Genomic DNA, 20,278 nt, shown 5'->3' with positions numbered 1-20,278 from the left:
ACATGGTTTGACTAATGGGAATCGCCTCTTGGATTGTCTGGTTATATAACAAGTAGGCAGTGGCACTGTTTTATATGAGCCTTGAGAAATCAATGGCTTACAATGTGTGATATTTTCTTGGCTCATTTAGTTTTTTTTTTTCAATAAAAGAACACGATGCAAAACCAGTTCCTATTATTTAGACCATGCTGAATCCATCGATGAGGTCCGATTAAGTCACCAAGATCCGCACCTATGATTTGTAGCTCATTTGGACCGCGATTTCATGGTTAATTAAGATGCACATGTAATGACTCTTTAACTTTGCTTTGGAAAAATGTTTTGTTTCCTATATCAGTAAATAAAAGGTGTGAAACGCGATAGCTGGACAGTAAAGCGACATTATCATATCCAATGAGTGGTCTATCTTTGCTACTTGCCAATAAAAGAAAAGGATCAGTTTAATTAATTTCACTGTAGGCTGACTTAGGTCCGTATTTGTCCATGTCTTCTTGAAATAACATTTTTAAGATTCTCTAAAAAATAAAACATTTTTTAAGATATGACTTTGTTTTATAAATACATGGCAAAAGATGAGTTCCCATTTAGAAAGTTACCTTCTTATTGTTTCTTTTGTTCTGGAAAGAAGTTGTTAGCTCTGTTGTCAATCCATAAAGGATGGTGATAATATATAGGCCGTAGGGTCGCAGACTATAGTCCATAGTCAGTAATAATTAATATCATTTTCCTCTTCAAAATAGAGTGAGCATAAAATGGAAGTGAATCAATTTTAATACAAGTTATTTGGCTATTGGCAAATGCCCAAGTATCCACCATTTAGACAGACGCGGACCAGCAATCATATATAGATTGTTCGACATTTGTTGGCATTTTCCACCACCAAATAACTGTATACCAATTATGTTGATTGTTATTGGAAAGAACAAAAAGATATAGTACCCAAAACAACGGAACAAGACAAAACTAAGAAATAAATTTATTTGATTTGAGTGTCCAGCACAACGCAGTTAGACAACCTAATTAAGAAGAACGTATGAAATAACTTTTTAAAGGGTCACGAGTCGTTGTCCAAGTCATTTACTGCCTCACGGAAGCAAACATGCCATGCACGCTCTGATAATTATAGCATGGTTGATGACAACGAGCTAGTAGCTAGCTATTACGGTCCGGTCCGGTCCGTCTAGCGTACGTAGGGTTTCAGTACTCAGGTTGAGTTACAAGGTCTATAGTCTTCGTTTGTCGAAGTGATCGTTTGGGTATTATGGATTCTGAGTTTGTGTTTAATGTTCATGTTGGGTCATAGGTGTGGAGTCTAGGGTTTCGCTATTAAAGACTCCAAACCTGAACCCCGAACTCAACCATACAGACTCAAAACTCTAAGCGAGCTAGAAGGACCGTGAGAGTACCCTTATGACTATGATCATCTATTATGCAGTATTTTTAATTATTTACCATGCATAAGCCAAATATATGAAGATCACCTGAACACAGAGAACTCCCCGTGTTTTTAGGGGCGCAAGCTTGCCCTGTACTGTTGCATCTGGGTCATGGAGTTTAAGCCCATCGAGCTCTATGTCTGCATGAGCTTCGATGAACTCCACGCCACTGTTGTTGCACAGAAGCTCTGGCTCGCCACTGGAGTTGGCGACCATCTCACCTGCCAGTGGGTAATAGTGGACCAGCACCCGAGCAAGCGCTTTCTTAAGAATGCTCACTGCTGAGACAAAGGAAAGGTCATCATGGGCCATGTTCCTGCTGGGCTTCCTATAGATGAAGTAAAGGCTAGCATTTATAGGAGGAAGCAGCAGGTCAAGATTGGAAAGAGGAAGCCAGAACTCTGGCAAAGCCACCTCTGCAGCGATCAACTCTCTATTCTTGACTTGGACAGAGAAATAACCGGCGCTTGACTCATAAAGGGACCCATTGATAGCCATTGTTAGAGATAAAGAGAGGAAGGGTGGGGAATTTTTTGCTTTAGGAAAGATATAAAGAGATCTGTGGAAAAAGTTTTTTGAGGAGAATTTATAGAACCAATAATGCTCACTCAAACATGGTTGTCTTTTGATCACGCAAGCAGAATAGAGACCATATATAGATGAAGTGGTTTAACTCTTCCTCAATTATTGCAGTTTAGGTTCATGCAATATTGTATTCGACACCTGTGACGCCAGACCTACTTCCCCCAACCACCATATTTCAAAGATGTCAAATTTTAGAGAATCTTTTCACCTCTCAAAGCAAAAGATATGGCAGGTAGTTTGAGCACCATGAATAATTTCATGCAAGTAGCAGACCGATACATTGAGATACAGGGTGATTGGTTCATTTTTTTCATTATTAACTACAGACCTTGTCTTGCAGCAGAAGAGTCCATGAATCTAGAGTTTTTGGGAGGCAAAACGAGAAAGGAACCACTTATCATGATGTTGTTTGGTCAGATGGAAGAGCTAAAGTACTACAAGTCACCGACATGGCAAATGACTTCCCAACCTCTTTTTCTTCTGTGTGTGTGAGAAGATAAATGTTTGCGCCCGTATGAAGAGTAGACTTAGCGGGTAGCTAGTTAAGATGAGATAATACAAACGTGCTAAGATACGAAAACAAAGTCCTAAGACTTGTATCATTCTTTATATACAAAGGGATTCGATGATCAGACTTACTTGAATCAAGCGAAAGTCAATTAGTAAATCAACTGGACCACATTAACTCATCAGCATCATACCTACTTCAGGCACGAAACCAAATCGAAGCAGATCCTGTGTTCGATCCGGCGTACATTTCATACTCGGTAGTCTAAATCCCTCTCAGTGGTTGCCATCCATTCTGCCCATGGGACCCACTTCCAGCAGTGCTAACGCCGTTTGTTGGGTCCACGTTAGCATTTAATTCCTTCAGCTACATCCCACCCTCCCTCCCCTTTTCAGGACTCCGTCTAAAAGGGCATAACCCCGTTACTTACCTCGCCATTATGCCATTACAGTGTAGAGAGAGTGGATGCCATTACCGTGTCTATGCGAGACCCCACCTTCCACATACCCCGTACCTCTCTCAGTGCTGGGCCCTGCGATTGAATCTCCTGTGACTGCATACAATCCATCCCACGTGAACAGGCCCTAACAATCAGGTTCATTGTAAACAAGAGCTGATTTCGAAATGACTAGCACGTTGTGTGGAGAGGGTGTTGTATGTTCTCCCCCGAAGACACACTGTTTGGGGGTTCTGACTTATATAAGCACATGGGGCTCGTATTCCCGTGTGTGTCGGCATCACTTAGCATCAGAGTCCAGTGCGATTGCAAAGACTTAATTACCCTTTCTTGCTATTCTCGCTAGGAAACGTCGGTTCGAGAAAATGACAAAAATATCTTTCATTCAAAAAAAAGGAAAATGATGATTCAAAAAAAGGACAAAAATATCCTCTATCCAGAAAGTCGAGGATGATGTTAACTCTTTAAAGTCCAAACAACGAAACAAACCTGAAGTGTTCTTTCTTTCCTTTCTGTTTGAACTTTCCGTCATCATCATCTTCTTCTTCCTTCTCCGTGAAACACTGTAAAATCCTCTCTCTCTAGAGAAGAAATTAAGGGAGACAAAAAGCCGGCGATCGTCGTTCTCTTTCTGCTAGCAGTGGTCGAAATGTCGTCCTCATCCAACAGGCAATCGACTGCGGCGGCCCCTCCGCCGCTTTCGAGGGACACTTACAACGAAATCTTCCTCCAGTACACATACAACGAAGTATTTCAAACTACAATCTGTCTACCCCTATATCGGCAATACTTCTGATCAGAGCTATGCCTTTCAAGCCACACTGACGCTGCTCAACACGGACGTTCTCACCCTCAAGTCCTGGCGGGCATTCTCGTCAGGTTCTGGCACCACGAGGTCCTCATCTCGACCTCCGGTGTCGTGCTCTTCGACAGGACCCACTTCCCCGCCAACATTGGGAATGACACGTTCCTCTTCGGCTTTCCCATCACGGACCTCAAAACTGCCATCGGGACGACTGACGACTATAGCCTGATCACGACAAAGATCGTGCTCAAGGGGGCGGAGTTCGGCATCACGATTTACTAAAATCGCATAGCGAAAAAATGGCAAATCGCTAAATCGAGTAGCGATTTACGAAAATCGCATAGCGAAATAAATAAATGGCAAATCGCTATATCGAGTAGCGATTTACGAAAATCATGTAGCAAAAAAAAATGGCAAATCGCTAAATCGAGTAGCAATTTATGAAAATCGTGTAGCAAAAAAATAAATGGCAAATCGCTACGCAATTTTTGTAAATTGCGCAGCGAAAAAAATGGCAAATCGCTAAATCAAGTGGCGATTTACGAAAATTACGTAGCAAAAAAAAATTAGAAAATTGCTAAATCGAGTAGCGATTTACGAAAATCGCGTAGCAAAAAAAAAAATCGACAGTTACAAGAAACAACCAAAAGAAACAATAAACAAGAACGATCAAACAAAACACTTTATTGCTCTTTTTCGACAGTTACAAGAGGGAAAGAAAAGAAAGAATTTATACAAGGCCCAAAACAAATTCTTCCAGGGGGCGCTGCCCCCTACAACCCCCTGCCAGGGGCTCCCTCCCCGGACCCCCGCCCGCTGACCGCACAACGGGACCCGCACCGGGGGGAGCCCCCGGACCCCCCCTCCTATAAGGGCAAAAACTCTGAATCAAGCTCCATAACTCATGAAGTTGAACCATGCTACAGTCAGTGTGCAGGTCAAACGATGCTTGATGGAGCATTGTAGGATCGTCTGCTGGATGTGCACAGAGGCAAAAAGAGAAGGGAGAGAGAGAGGGTTGATGTTCATGACCTTTTTCAGGGGGATTCCTTTCTCGGATAATCCTGCAGTGCAGGGACTGGGTCTTAAATAACCATCTCTGGGGTACTTAAGTCTTTGCAATCACTCCTTTTCTAGAATCATCATTTTATGGCACCAATGGCAGAAAGGGTATTTAAGTCTTTGTAACCGTACCAAACTTCGACGCTAACTGATGCTGACAAACATGGGGATGCGAGCCGCACGTGCTTACATACATGGCGCTAATTGGTACCCCCAAACATGCACTGTTGCAAACAATGCGTCTTTGAGGGGGGGCATATAACCTGCTTCGCGTTGTGTGAGAGTGCATCTGTCATTTTGGTTGTACATCATTTGCGTATTATTTCGAGTTTCGCTAATCAATTTCTATTGTATAGAGCTGATTTGGTTTAACATTCATTTTGAGATTGGTACTTCTGTATGGTCGAGTGTTGCTATTCCTATCAGCCTTCGTTGCATATGGTTTAGTTCATCCGTCCATCCATTTTTGTGAATGGAAACCAAGAACTGATCTGTATCTCATTGTGTGTCACTTTGGCTGTAAACAGTTAACACATGTTACCATTCATTGGGAGTGTCGCTGGCGCTTTTGGTCTTTGCCGCACAAGGTTTACCGTAATTGGGAGTGCCACGACGTTTGTTCCTATACGGTGACAAAGCAAATATTATCGATAGTGTTCTCTCGATCGTCTCGTTGTGTGTATTCCTTTCTCTCGGTTGTAAATATAAGACATGCTACCACCGTTCCCTTTAGGTCTTATGTACCATTGTTTGGTAGTATTATCAATGTTTATATTGTCAATCGTGTTCTTTCGTTTGTCTTCATGTGTCTCCTTTCTGTGCGCCTTGTAACCTCAAAATTTTAAGCTGAAAATATACTTAAATTTTAGGTACTTTTTAGAATAAAACTAAATATTTATTTTGGTTTTGGTTAGAATTTAAAAAAGGCTAAGTTACTCAAACTCAACATAAGATTAAATTCATTCTTACAAGAGAATAGGCTCAGGTCCAAATCGGGAATCGGTTTCAATCAAAAATTCAAATCTAAGATAGAAAAGAGACAATATAATTTATGAACTAAATTAAATCATTCATCAATTAAATAAATTTTTATAAACATTGGACTCTACAACATGTAACAATGTCAATAAAATAACAAGTTTTAATAATCTTAGATTGTTTTTCAAAACAAATTCACAAGACTAAAATAGTTGATTTTTGGCATCGCCTGTAGCATCCCGCCATCGCTCCAGCTCATTTACTCATTACCTGAATGATAATTATATAGATATCATATTCAATAACATTGCATGTATGTACAAAATAAAGTATATAGGTAATCATGCAGTTTTTTAGAACATGTATAATGCAACAAAACAATTATAATGCATTTAGTTAAACAACTATAGCAAATAAATTCATGCAAGATGTTACAGAATAAGAACATATTCATGATTAAACATTTGAATAATTAAGACATATTTTTAATACAAGCTTGTATAAAAATGAATCTGCTCAAGTGTAAGGCTTTGTTTCTCTTGTTTACCCTTCTTGCAGGTACTTGACACCATGTCGAATTAGAGGAGACCACTCAGAGGTTTATTATGCTATGCATTTTAATGACCCGCGTGACTTACTTAAACAGACTCACTACAGGTGGTTCATGACCAAAAGAAATTAAACCAGTAGAAGCAACACAAATATAATGCATCTTAAACTTCTGCAGAAGACATTGACATACCCCTTAGGGCAATAGTAGCAGTCTTTGAGGACTAGGGACCAAATCAACTTTCTTGCTTGATAAAAATTATAATTGGATTTATTAGAGTGTATACCTCCTACACTCTCTAAGGTAAGAAATAGACTCAATGGATTATTGGGTTCTCTTTATTAAAGGTAATGGTTCATTGCATTTTATCACATGTGCCATTTATCATTCGGTCTTTTTTTGTCAAGTACCCCATCATCCACTCTCAAGTAACTTTTCATAATTGCCTTTATGACAATAGCATCATACCACTAATTCATGACAGTTTCATAGTTTATTAACACATTCATGTTGATAACCATAATTAGTATGCCCTTGGTACCTTTAAACTAATTATGCATTTATACCACTGCATTTACTCTGAGATAACTTTATGTTTGCATGTATGCGTTTCATAATTTCATACACTTTTGGCACCACATTGGTTTTTTTCAACATGTGCTCATTCATGAGCATTCACATGTGCATGCATGATTTTCATGACTTATAAAATATTATCATCACATGCCACATAACATATTCATGCACTTATGACACTGGTCTTTTAAACCACTTGCATGTTGATCTCTTTCATTTTTGGAAAACAAAAACAAGAGTTTTTTCACTTCAAAATTCATTTTAAACGTAGGTACGCTCTTCAAGGTAAATAGCCTTTCTTCTTATGATGATGAGGGATCAACCTAACCAAAAACTCTCGATCATTATATCTAGAGCGATGATATTGCAATGATTCGTACATTTTTGTGAATCCTATAAAAAAAGTGAGTATAGTGGTGGGAACCACTGAAACTCGAAAAGAACATAAAGCAAACAAAATATGATACGTTAGACAATCCAAAACACAATCAAACACATTAAATAGCTAAAATAAAAATTAAAATAAGAATTAAATCTCACATCAGGTTTAGGTATCCCTTTTTACGATTGACAAACATAGAAAAGTGATGGCAACACTTTGGCTAGGTGTGGGCTCCAAAAGATGAGTGAGATAAAGGTTTGTGTCCTAGACTAGGCTAGTTAGCTAGGCCAAGTGGGCTAAGTGGGTCAACTAAGCTAAGTTAGGTTCTATTGGAATTCTGGCAGAGTAACAAGGTTAGGGGACTTTAAGACCAGATGTTGAAATAGGGAGGGGTGACTCCCTATTTATAGCTTTTTGACGTAGATATGAATATGTTTCCTGCGTATTCCAATCCATTTGGATGAATGATTGGTAGAGGATAGAATTTTAATAGAGAGATGAGATTGAATCCGGGTTTTGCTATCTCAGATTGGGAATCTTGCAAAGAAAGGATGAGAGGGCGAGGATGACCTTCCATTCCCGTTTAGGCAAGCTAAGAAGGCAAATTTCGCTTAAGAGGCACGTTGAAAAAGGAAGGTGGAGCATTAACGACAACTAGAGAATGACAACCGACGTAAATGATAACTCAACGTTGATGATAACATGGGTTGTCGTTAGCAGTAGGTGCTAATTACAATGCTAGGCTGGGTAGACAATGACAATAACTTAGGTTATGATCAGAGGGCAGATGATTTCCAGAAAGAGAAGTCTCCTCTATCAACAATTCAAGGTCGGTGGTGACAACTGAAAAGTGTTGAAGTCAATTCTTGAGCTCTGATGACAATGCTTAAAGGGCTGACAATAACTCAAGTTGTTGTTAAGTAAACTAAATGATATTTTGGGTATAACTTTTTACTTTAATGTTAGATTAAAGTGATTTTTAATGCGGTGCAAAGCTAAGAATGTCCTCTACAACTTTCATGTTGGTGAAAAAAAATCATTTTGGAGGGACAAAATCATATTGAAGATGATAAGATATGGATTTTTATGAGAAAAACATCTTGGTAAAAAATTGAGTGTCTATAGATGCCCTTTTTTGTTATTGAGTGTGCGAAGCTCGACCAACAACAAAGAAAGTAGATATATTAGTGCTTAAAGAGAGGGAAAGACTGGCCCTGACAAAGCATTTTCAAAAAAAGATCTTTGACAAAAGTCGTATAGACAACTTGATGATTGACATTAGCTAAAGATGCATATGCAGCTTAACATGAGAGACTCTATGTTGTACTTGTTTCTATAGGCAGAGAGGTCTAACCAAGACGCTAGACTGCAAACTAAGCTTAGTACCTTGTTTCATATGAGGGCTCTCTCTTTAACTCGGTGTTGTGAGCAGGAGGACTTGTTGAACAATGTTAGACAAAGACGAAACAAGTTTCTTGTTGCTCGGAATCACATGAAGATGACCAACATTTTTGACAAAAGTCATACTTTTCTTTTTGAAAAGAGGAAGATAGAGATTAGCTTTTTGGGCAAAAACATCGAAAAAAATGAAACATTTTTTACCTTTTTTGACTTTTTTGACATTTTGGATATTTTGGACGGGATATACTGAAGTGAAATGAAATGGAACCTTTTCAAGAACACACTTCTGAGACAAGATTGGGTTTAAGACGGTTTGTGTTCTCGTCAATTGGGTTCTAGATTGCTCCATCAATTCTTGGGACAACCTATGAACATAATGTCAAACTATATACATGATTATCCTAAGATAAGACTGGGTAGACTTAGAACATGGGATAGTTGAGTTTCTAAGAACTATGTGAGTTGCAAAAAAGTTTGTTAATAACATGCTGAAAATGCATATAACATGACATGACATGATGCATGGTGAAATGCTTTGACTTGACCCATTTTGATCAAGGTGATCCCGAAGCAATTTTTTAAGACATTTTTTGACTCATGAAAGATCAATTTTTTGAGAAAATAATGTTGAAAACACTTGTCATTAGCTTGCTTGAAGTCGATATTGCCATCTTTAACGAAAAAAGATTATGTTGACAAATTGCATTTTCAGACGTTCCTCACTCCTCGACTTAATAATTAGTTGTTTAAGGTGACAGGGTCTTGTCGATGATAAACCATCGGTCTCAAGAAAAAGAAGAAACCTTGTTTCACACGAGGGCCTTTCCAGCATAGTGAATAGCCGTACAAAGTGAGAGGTCTTACCGACGACCAACCATCGATCTCAAGATGAAACAATCAAGACATAATGCAGTCACATAAAGATAAATTTTTAAAAGATTGATTCAAAATGACACTTCTTTCAAAAGCTATGACAATGATCCATGCATTGAGAAAAACCCAATTTGGATAAAATTTATAAAGGTTGTAAATTTTTTTGCCAAATTGATCTTGTTGTAAGATCAACCTATAGACCTTTATGGGTCAAATGAGATGACATGAATTAATGAATGTAATATAAATGCTATGGATGCGACAATCAATTCATGATGCTAAAGAACTTCATGACAAACAAATGACATGACAAATATGATATTTATAAATGACAATGGTGCATAACATAATGTTGAGTGCCATGGTGAGATTTATGAAATACAATGTGTATGACGACCAAAGTCTAAAAATGATGCTCCAAACTTTTTTTTTTCTTTTCAAAGAAAAAAAAAGGAATTGCTCTTTGCTAAAAGTTTTGAAAACAAATTTTGAAAATGAAAATTTCCATTTGACGGGATGATTGCCATGGAAAGTGTTGTGGACATAAGAAGAGTAAGTGCAGAAGTGAGTGTGAAAATTGCATTACTCAACAATATTTTGATTCTTTGCCAATGTCGATCTGACTTTACTTTTTAGTTTTTGCTCCTAATTGAAGTCATCATAAAATAAATAACCTCGCTCTTCTTCACTAGAACAAATCTTTTGTTTAACCTTTAAATTTCAAAGTGACTAGTCATATAAGCACATGTATAAGCTCATGCTTCAATAGCTGTTAATCTAATTTCACAAAGATTGAGACTCTAGAAACTTTTAAATGATCAAGACTCCTTGGCCACGCAGGCCTAAGAATGAGAGCTTCAAGCGCATAAAAGCCTGTGACTTTTCAATCAGATGCACTTTAACCTTCTCACTCCAAAGCTTACATCAAACTGATCTATATTGAATGTTTCCAAGCGGGCAATTATTTTTTAAAGACTTTGAAGAAAACAAATAGGATACGGGTTATTGAATTTTAAGAAACGAAGTGCATGGTAATGACAATGACATGGGATGAAATGATAATGACTTTATTTTTTTCAACTTGAGATATTACAAGGCTCAAAAGGAGTACCAATGAAGGTTGAACACAACATTCTTGAATGCAAAGGTCAAAGAAAAGCAAGTGGAAAAGGAATCCTGGGCATCTCTTACCTGAGATCATTGATTGCAGAGGAAGCCCTCAAAATTTTGAAACTTTCTCATATTTTCTTTTTTTTTATAATGCCTTTTTTGTAATGCTCTTTTTTTTTAAGATTTTAACATTTTTTTATGAGTACCTTTTGTTTAATGCCCTTCTTCATAAAAAAAAATGCCCCATGATGATGCCTGAGTGAGTAGGTTTTACTTTGTCCAGCGCCAAGATACAACATAAGGTAGTCTTGCTATCTTTCATTTTGAAGAGTTTTTTCTCTAAGTGAATCATCAAGGTCTTAAATAATAGAGATTTAAAAAAAATACAGGAGAGATTAAAAAAAAATGTGTATACAACTGAAATAATATGTTGGCTCAGGAATGCTCATGTTCATTATTCTCTCCAATGCTCTATGATAGTTGTCATGGATTTCAAAATTAACAACAGTAAAAGGAGATCAATGAAAGTCACAGCTTGAGATGTGACCTCGAGTTAGTCATGTCACGTGCATGACAAGTTCTTATATTGAACCCAAGCTGGTTTGAATAGAATCGAGCTGGGTTAGGTGACCCATTTAGCACTGACCCAGTTCAAGTGACTCCTGAGTGGCACCAGAAGATACAAACATTTCTTCTGCGACAAATAATACACCAATATACGGATATTACAATACAATGTTTTGTACAAACAGATAGCCTACAAGTGTTTGATACATATGAATGTAAATAAAAGCCGCAACCAACAACAAATGGAAATCTTTAACTTGGTTCCATAATCCTATGCACAGTTCCGCTTTTTCTGTAAGTTTACACAACTTGATAGCCATCTTTCTTGACTGTGTAAGTTCAGTAGACTTCCTTATTCATTCTGGGTGTGTATCTTTTTCATTATCAATTCTTTGTTCTTGATGAATTCAAGAGAGGTTGACATCAAAACATGCCAAAAGAGTAAAAGTTTCCATAATGCCAGCAACTATCAATAAACTCGAACTTCAAACGTGATGTATTTGCTTATAGGGGGTTGTTGAGCTACAGAACGGGGTTAGATCATCATCGCAAGAGAGGGTTTCCGGGAGATGTCCTGAAAGGCAAAAGTTATCAGCTTGAATTTTTCACAATTCGTAACAGCAGCAGAGGAGATGATCACTTACTGGAGGCGTAATCCATGCTTCATTCGTAGATTTTCTGGAATTTTCCCTGTGAGATTGTTGTCTTGCAAGTATCTGTTGAAAAAACATAAATCTAAATAAGTGGAAATCACAAAGAAAAGACTCATGCACAGAACGAAATAGTGAAAGGATAACAGGAACATGATAAAAGGAACCGGGTACCCTGAAAAACCAAGTATGTCAAACAAATTCAACTTTTGAAAAATGTAAAAGGCTACCATACGATGCATGCTATAATCTGAGCTACTATTTGTCAGACTTCCTATCTAACAATATAATTCTCATGCAAAACTGGTACCTACTACATAAATCTGCCCTGTGTATCAGATTAATTCTCAATTGACCAGTTGGTGCTCTTAAGAAATGTCAATCATGTGTACAGGATAAAAAAATAAGACAGGATACTCTAGAATAGATTCCAAAATGCAAAAGCAGTAAGAGAAGATTAAACAAAAGTATGAGATTTTCGTTTAACCAGATCCGAGGATCAAGATTAGAACTACATGGAACTTTCCTCAAAAAACCGTCAAACTATAAGAAGCAATTAAGCAATAAAGATGAAAGTCAGAGGTCAGGTAACCAATGAATGCCACAAGCTAATATAGCTAAGTCCAGCTTTACTTTGAAGCAACAAAGTGGCCAAAGATAAATATGCTATCTTCAAGAACTAACGGGCACAAGCTCAAAGAAAGCAAAGATTATCAGCACCCAAAAAAAATATAGAATAGAAAAGATGAAGCCTATCTATTCTTAAGAAATTTACAAAAAAATCATCACAGATGTACAATGCACAGGCACTTCAAGGATGTTATATCCTCTTCATATTCAGTGAGTGCTATGTGGCATAAATTAGAGGTCGTTCAATACAGATTCCCCAGTTCTCCCAAACAAATGGATAAAAAGAGAGGCACACTTTTCTAATGCAAATACATGATATAAAATGCATCACAGACAACAACAAAGTAGGAGAGATTCAGCGTGTTCCATACAGTAAAAAAGTTGGTCACTGTCCGAGTGATTTGCAATTTCTTGAGTGCCTTTGGAAAGTGAAGAATATTTTGCAGAACAAAAACAGAGGAAGTACCACATTAGCATTACAAGAGACTCAAGTTAGTATCACTGGCTCAATTTGATGAAAAATAGCAACAGAAATGCATCGCTTAAAACTGCAAGACATTGAAGAAAAAAATAATCCACCTCAAAGAACTTAAAAGAAAGAAATCAATTCCGTGAAGCTATTGAATGCAATGCTAATTAGAGCTGCCATTTTATCTTTGCTTCTTCTGGTTTACTTACAAAGGATTGCTTCTTTTCAGTAGGTAACAATGACATGAATATAAAGTACTTCCATCATCCATTATTAACTTCTGTTAGTTCTCTTATAATTTTTGTTTTTCTCCTTCTTGACACTGGGTATGTTCACACTCACACGGAAGAAAAAGAATATGAAATTGTTTCCACTTTATCAAAGGGGAGCTTGCGTAACTATCATAGAGAAAAAGGAACATCTTTCATAGTTATTTGTACACTTTGTCCCTAGCTACACTGACAAATGGATGCTTAAAGAAGCAAAATTAGATCTCATAGGATCCAAGCCATTCTTGACCCTATAAAAGCCAAGTTCCAGTGTAAAAAAATAGAAACATGGACACCTTTTGAATGTTCATACCCAAGTTCACTAGAGCAAACTTCTCACATGCATTAAAAATTTAAAGGTTATAACCAAGCTGAGCACATTTTATCATTATAATTCCATAATAAATATTATGCAGTACAAAGGAAAAAAAGTCTAATTCTCAGAAATATTGGAACAAAGATATGAAACAAAACAAGTGATAAAGAATAAGGGATATGATGTAATAACCATAGAAATCCAAATCCAGCTCATCATCAAGTTACAGTCCTTACTCCTATGTTACACAGGAATAGATGTGGGCACCTATGTCACAGGGATTCGGCTTGCAGGGTGTCGCACCCGCTTAGACGCGACGCGGGTGCGGCACCGGGTGCGGTCAACCCGACCCTGGGTGCGGTCAACTCACCCAGGGTCATTTTGGTCCAATTTTTCGGATTTAAAAAAAAAATTGCCAAGAATTTTTTTTAATATATGTCACAGGGATTCTCCAACTAGGTGCCGCACCCGATGCGGTCAACCTGACCCTGGGTGCAGTCAACGCACCCAGGGTCATTTATGTCCAACTTTTGGACTTTATATATATATATATATATATATATATATATATATATATATATATATATATATATATATATATTTTTTTTTTTTTTTTGCCGCACCCAGGTTTTTTGGAAGTGCCGCATCCCCGCACCCGCACCTATGTGACATAGGTGGGCACATAGTACAACAAGGGAATTTATAAAAGGATGGGTATGGGGGGTATCGCTATAAGCACACATAGAAAAATGCACAACTATGCTGCAATTTATAAATGCCCTACATATGAAGCTATAGACTGTCAATTATGAATTAAGAGTCTAAAACATGTGAAAGATATATGATTAATTAACAATTAATAATAATAAAGTATACAGTTTGTTAAATGTTAAAGTATATATATTTCTTTATGTAATAAGTAAAACCCATTAGGGGTATTTTGGACATTACACATTATGTATTTAGTGGTGTTCCTAGAGGAAACTTTAGGGTTTTCTTCAGTTCCCAATGGTTTTTCTTGTTTCCTTTTGTGTATAAATAGGGGGTGTAACTCCTCTTGTATGTTAAGCCTGTTCACAAGCATTTTCTTAATAATATTCTTATATTTTGTACTTGTGTTTTAGCCCCTAAGTGGTTTGTGTGGTTGTACTCTTGTATTGACCCATAAGTGGCAATCAATGTTCTTGTGTTCTTGTATGCGCATAAGAGGCACCCACTTGTACTATTTTTGCATTTTCATTACATGGTATCAAAGCATTGGTGTTCTTGGGTTGTATCTCATAAGTGAAGATCAAAAGAAAGATCATGAAGAGCGGTGAAGCTTTGGTTCGTTGGTCCGTTGCCTTAGAAAGGATGCCACCAGACTTCTTCAATACATTTTTTGCCTTCCTCTTCTCTTCTTTTCTCTCTATCTTTTATCTTCCTCTACTCTTTCTTTTCTTGGTACAATGGCCGAAAAAGTTGTTATGGTTGTTCCCATCAAATTTAATGAAAAAAACTATAATATATGGGCTCCAGCCATGAAAATAATTTTAGTTGACAAAGACTTGTGAGACTATGTTGACGACTCCATATCAGAACCTCAACCTATTCTCACAAAATCTATTTGTGGGGAAGATGGTGAAATCAAAGAGGAAACTCTTAAAGACAAAGAGACAAAAAACTCTCTTAAACTACAAAAAAAGCTATTAAAGCATGGATGAAATAATCATGATTTGGCAGCATGCATAAAATAATTTTGATAGTATTATGTATTTTGTTCATTTGTTAGTAAATAAAGATTATATTTTTCATGTTGTGAGTATTCCTCTAAGCCCTTAAGTGGCTATTGTACTTAGGACCCTTTTGTGGGTTTGTTTTTGCCTCTTATTTGAGGTGTGTGAGTGCTTATGCACCTTTGTAACCTTTAGAAGATTCTTGTGCATTATGGTGTTTTATTACATGCTCCTTAGAAATCTTATATTTGTTGCATTGTGATAAAATTTTGTGTGTGACATGTGTGGATTCATGATTGGTGATAGTTATGCATGCTATTGAATCTCTAAATATATGGTGTTTTATCTTATATTTGTTGCCCTGTTTGTGGGTATGCACAACATGGATGAAAAAGCTCTAATCATTACCAAAAATATAAACATGGCTGACACATATCTACACTAAGAGAACCACACAAGAACTTATATTTAGTAAACAAGATATAATACAAAAAAGAAGCTCATCAGTATTTACTGTTTATGTAATAGATTAACAAGATAATGAAAATTTGAGTCTTACTAATTCATTTTAGTAATCTTCCAAGGCCCACTATATTCTCTAATTATAGTACATCAACGAATATAGTACCACAAATGGCACCACTTTAACAGATTATGAGATCATTAACTAGTACAATATTTATTAAATTTGTTTGTTTTTGGTGTTCTTTTTGAGAGAGACATTGTCTCCTGATTTCCTTATTCATTTTCTCGACAACTGATTTAGACATAAAAAATAGCTAGTAAAATAATCAGTTGCAGTACAAACTCACTTGTAATAAAAGACATGGAAAAGAAATCCTTCTAATTCAACAGCAAAATTTGCCATAATAAAGTTAGTAGAGAACACACTGGCTTTAAGCCAACACTGAAACATAATAAAAGACGGAATATCTACAGCTTAGCTTTAAGTTTCCCTCACCAACATGTTTTTGTTCTACAAAGGACAATGCACTGATAAACCATTATTCAACTTATTTCTCTATTTGTTGATTTTAATGTTCAATGTAAGGATGAAAAATGAAGCAAGCCACAATCTAATAACACTTTAAGAGGACAAGAATCTTTAGAACTTACAGTTCGTGTAGTCTCGGGATCATTCCTAGTGTTGGGGGAATAGTTCCATTTAATTGATTGTTCTCCAGATGCCTACAATAATAATAATATGTGAATCAAGATAAACTATAAAGATACAGAAAGGCAATCAATCAAGAACGGGTTCAAGAATTATCCATCTCAAAGTCCAAGCTGACTTAGGAATCACTAGGTAGAGTCACTAAAAATCAAATAGCACAGAAAACAAGTAAAAAAGAAGAGTATATATGTTTCTTCAAGTTAACTGATTCTTCAGAAAGACATACATACTTGGACAAGTTGGGTGATGGATTCTTTAAAAACTTTTTAGACATCAGAATTACAATTCAAGGGAATCATATGACTTACAATATGGTCAGCCTTTTCAATGGACTCAAATCAGGAATAGTCCCTGAAAAGCTGTTGTGCCCAAGCCAACTGTGATCATCATAGTCAGATCATGTATGAAAATGTCAACCCTATGACCATTGAAAAAAAAAAGGAAAAGAAACTGAAAATTTCTAATACAGTAATGCAACAAGCAGCTTACATGTCATTTAGTGCCGTCATTCTGGCAATCAGTGGTGGCAAAGATCCACTAATACCCATCCCCGTTAAATTCCTGCAAAAATCCGGGTAAAATATATTGATTAGTCAAAAGAAACCAAACATAGGTTTCTAAATTCAAAAGCAAAGGCTAAAAAAGTGTGATATAAGAAAGCCTAGAACTCACAGGCTGGTAACACGAACTTGTGAACCTTCAAAGCATGTGACGCCAGTCCAAGAGTTCTCTTGCGGCAAGCAAGGATCTCCATTCCAGTCTGATGGGGGATTTACCATACTGTTTCTTAGTGATTCCAAAGCAATAACTGCAACCAACCCAAAAACCTTAGCATGTGTACCTTGTGCATTCAAGAAAAATGAAATTGAGTTGACCAGTAAAAGAAAGATCATACTGTCTCTTGTAGCTGTTCTTCTTCCGAGATTCACTATTTCAAGAAGTTCTCCAGCATTGATCACCGGTCCAATGGCTGACTGGGAAGAGGGTGTCAACAAAATCTGTGTAAAATTAAACAGAGGCCACTGGGTAGCAAACACAACCACCCCACCAGGTGTAACATTCAAATTCCGGTAGAATTCCACGTTATTAACAGAGACATTAAAAACCCTCCATGATGGTGATCCAGAGACGGGGTGATGTCTAAAGTACAGAGCAACATAGTAACTTGAATTCCGAAGAGCTACAGGTGGCCATTGCAGTTCCATCATTTTCACTTCCTTGGCTGAAAATGCAGTTTCAAACACCTTTGATGGCGGAATATTCCAAAACCCAGACACAGAAACATTTGCAGTGGTGTTGATTGCCAATTTAGTATCAGTAAAATGCTCCCAGAAGCGATCAAACTTATCATCAGGAAACCTAATATTTCAAATGAATCCACAAAGCAGCTCAGATTGCTAAATCCTAATTGGAAATTCAACCCAAAAAACAAAAAGTAGTCCACCACCCATAATCCACAGTCCACAGACAGTTCATCTAAGGTAAACCAAATACATATTTAAAATATCAAAGAAAAAAGCAATCTGTTCACAATTCACAAGAAAATCAAATTACCACGCCTTTTTCTTTAAATCTTATAAGGGAGCACCAGCACAGCTGAACAGAGTAGAAGAAGAAACAGTTTCTAAACGACATAGAATAGGTTATGATAACATCCATCACTGTTGTACTTTTTCTAGGTTGAGCAGCAGATTCAAACCTCAAAAAACTGATAAAACAACCAGCATAACCACTTCGTCTAGATTTCATTGGTTATTAAAGATAAAACAACAACAATAACAAAGCAAGTTTCAATCAATTACCCCAATGCCTTATATTAATTAAATATAACATAAAAAATGTTAACCCTTCTTGTTCATGAGTATTTAGAATGAAAAAAGTCACAATTCATAACAGGTAAACAACATCAAACTCATATAAGAACAAATAATTCACGATGTAAAATCGAAATCCATACCAAATCATGATTCCATAGTGAAAAAAAGGAAAGAGAAAGCATTATTAATGTTAGAACCAGTGTCCAGTTCCAAACTCCACATAATTGTCCAAAAAAGAGTCGATGTTTGTATCAATATGCAATTCCAGAAAACATCAAAACGCAAAACCACAACCTAATTAGTCGATATTGAGCCAAAATATAATGATAAAATACAAACACCCACAACCTAAAACGATAGAAATTGCTTCACGTATATAGTAACCAAAATCGGGCACCTGATCGTTTTTCCCGGATAGCCGAACGCATGGCGGGCGACGGAGCTGAGCGCATGCTTCCCGAAATCAGTCGAATTATACACTGAACTCTCCAAACGTATCAATTCAATAGCAGAAATGAACGGGTGGGAGACCGTCTTGTTGTTCCTCGCCACGCAAACGCTGATCGTCTTTCCAGTAGCAGCAATAAAGAGTTCATAAAAGGAAGGCCGATTCGAGGCATAATCCTTCCTGGTGTCGACGGTACTCCAGAAGGTGCCGTCCACAATCTGATCGAAAACCGAAGGAACGGTCCTGCCATCGAAGCCGCCGTAGAAGTAAGCCGTCCGGACGAGGTAGCGAGCGTGGTTGACGACGGGGAAGACGAAGCACGACTTCCGGGCGGATGTTTCCGGGAAGAAACGGAGGGTGGAGAAGACGGGGTCGGGGTTTGGGCGTTTTAGAGCCATGGAAGAGCCCGTATTGATATAACCGAAATCCGATGTCCATCTTAGGCCGTTGGAGAAGATCGATCGAGACGATCCACAATTGATCAGAAAACCTGAAACAACAATAAATCGAAACAGGATGAGAGAGAGATAGATAGATAGAGAGAGAGAGAGATGGGTGGCCGTATACCCCTGAGAGGTGTTGTCTGAGTTTGAGAGATGAAGGGAAGGGTGGAGAAGAAGAAGAAGAAGAGGAGAAGGAGAGAGGGAGCCATGGTAGAGAGAGAGAGAGAGAGAGGTTGGTTGAATTGAAGAGGTCTAAGGAGAAGGGAAGAAGCAAGGAATGTCATAAAAACTTGAGCTGTTGGTTTTGTTGATTCAAAGAAAAGTCTTTCTTGTTTTTTAAATAACTGCCAAACCACTTTTGGGTGGGTTGGATTGAGTTTGGTAATTCAGATCCCAGACTGATCGGTTCAGATCCATTTGGATCTGGTACCTTTTGCTTCCATGCTGAGTCCAACCCGATTGGCTAGAGCGGCCACTTATTCGTCGCTGTTCTGGTTGACCATGTGGTTAAAACCAGGTTGACTTGGCTGGCAAGTTGAGAAGTTAGCTTGGTTTCAGTTTTCAACTGGGTGACATCGAATTGGAGGGGTGTATAGGTAGAGTTTGGACCCAAGCCGGCCTGGACCAAAGGTACGGTGTGGTCCAAGCCAGAGCTAGAGCAAAACTAACTGCAGCTAAACTCGGTTGAGCCACCAAGATTGGGTTCTAATCCATGGTTACAAATATTCACAATATTTTGGAAATGTCATGATTTTATCGCAGAAAATACTTAGCAAATGAGTAATCCTAATAAAATTGTGATATTTTAAAAAATGCCACGCACCTTGGTTCAAAAATATTCTTTTCTAATTTTTTACAATTTCTTGTGCTTAGGTTTTTGTTAAAGGCAAGCTGGGGTTAGGCAGACCCCTACCAGTTATACAACTATACCATTGGGTTTTGAACCTGCAACGTCCCAACACAAGGTGACGCGCACTAGCTGCTCCTACCAGTTTCTTGTCCTTAGTGGGTTCACTTTAGAATAACTTTACAGAACTTTAAAAATTAGTTAAAAATT

At 37.4% G+C, this 20,278-nt stretch overlaps 1 protein-coding gene and 1 pseudogene across 3 annotated transcripts; both read right to left on the bottom strand.

Annotated features, from left to right (window-relative positions):
* Positions 1-1,448: 1,448 nt before the first annotated feature.
* Positions 1,449-1,934, bottom strand: LOC149814765 (coniferyl alcohol acyltransferase pseudogene; annotated as a pseudogene).
* A 3,970-nt stretch (positions 1,935-5,904) lies between these two features.
* On the bottom strand, positions 5,905-19,495 carry LOC149814764 (putative LRR receptor-like serine/threonine-protein kinase At1g67720). 3 transcript variants are annotated; one of them, XM_089989250.1, is made up of 9 exons: positions 19,346-19,495; positions 18,728-19,268; positions 17,409-17,872; positions 17,186-17,321; positions 17,003-17,074; positions 16,822-16,890; positions 16,456-16,527; positions 11,935-12,006; positions 5,905-6,101 (listed from the first exon to the last, which is right to left on the bottom strand). In XM_089989250.1, the coding sequence occupies exons 1-9, from the start codon at positions 19,428-19,430 to the stop codon at positions 6,098-6,100; spliced, it is 1,515 nt and encodes a 504-aa protein (XP_089845376.1). In that variant the 5' UTR covers positions 19,431-19,495; the 3' UTR covers positions 5,905-6,097. The 3 variants fall into 3 exon arrangements, with proteins under 3 accessions (XP_089845376.1, XP_089845375.1, XP_089845378.1); XM_089989249.1 differs by lacking the exon at positions 5,905-6,101 and adding an exon at positions 11,391-11,864 and having other exon boundaries at positions 19,346-19,494; XM_089989252.1 differs by lacking the exons at positions 5,905-6,101; positions 16,822-16,890 and adding an exon at positions 11,391-11,864 and having other exon boundaries at positions 19,346-19,494.
* Positions 19,496-20,278: the final 783 nt, after the last annotated feature.

The sequence above is a fragment of the Nuphar pumila genome, chromosome 15, assembly GCF_984573655.1.
Source record: "Nuphar pumila chromosome 15, dmNupPumi1.hap1.1, whole genome shotgun sequence".
NCBI classification, from domain to species: domain Eukaryota; kingdom Viridiplantae; phylum Streptophyta; class Magnoliopsida; order Nymphaeales; family Nymphaeaceae; genus Nuphar; species Nuphar pumila.
The sequence above is the reverse complement of the archived record's forward strand: the minus strand, read 5'-3'. Positions and strand labels throughout refer to the sequence as shown.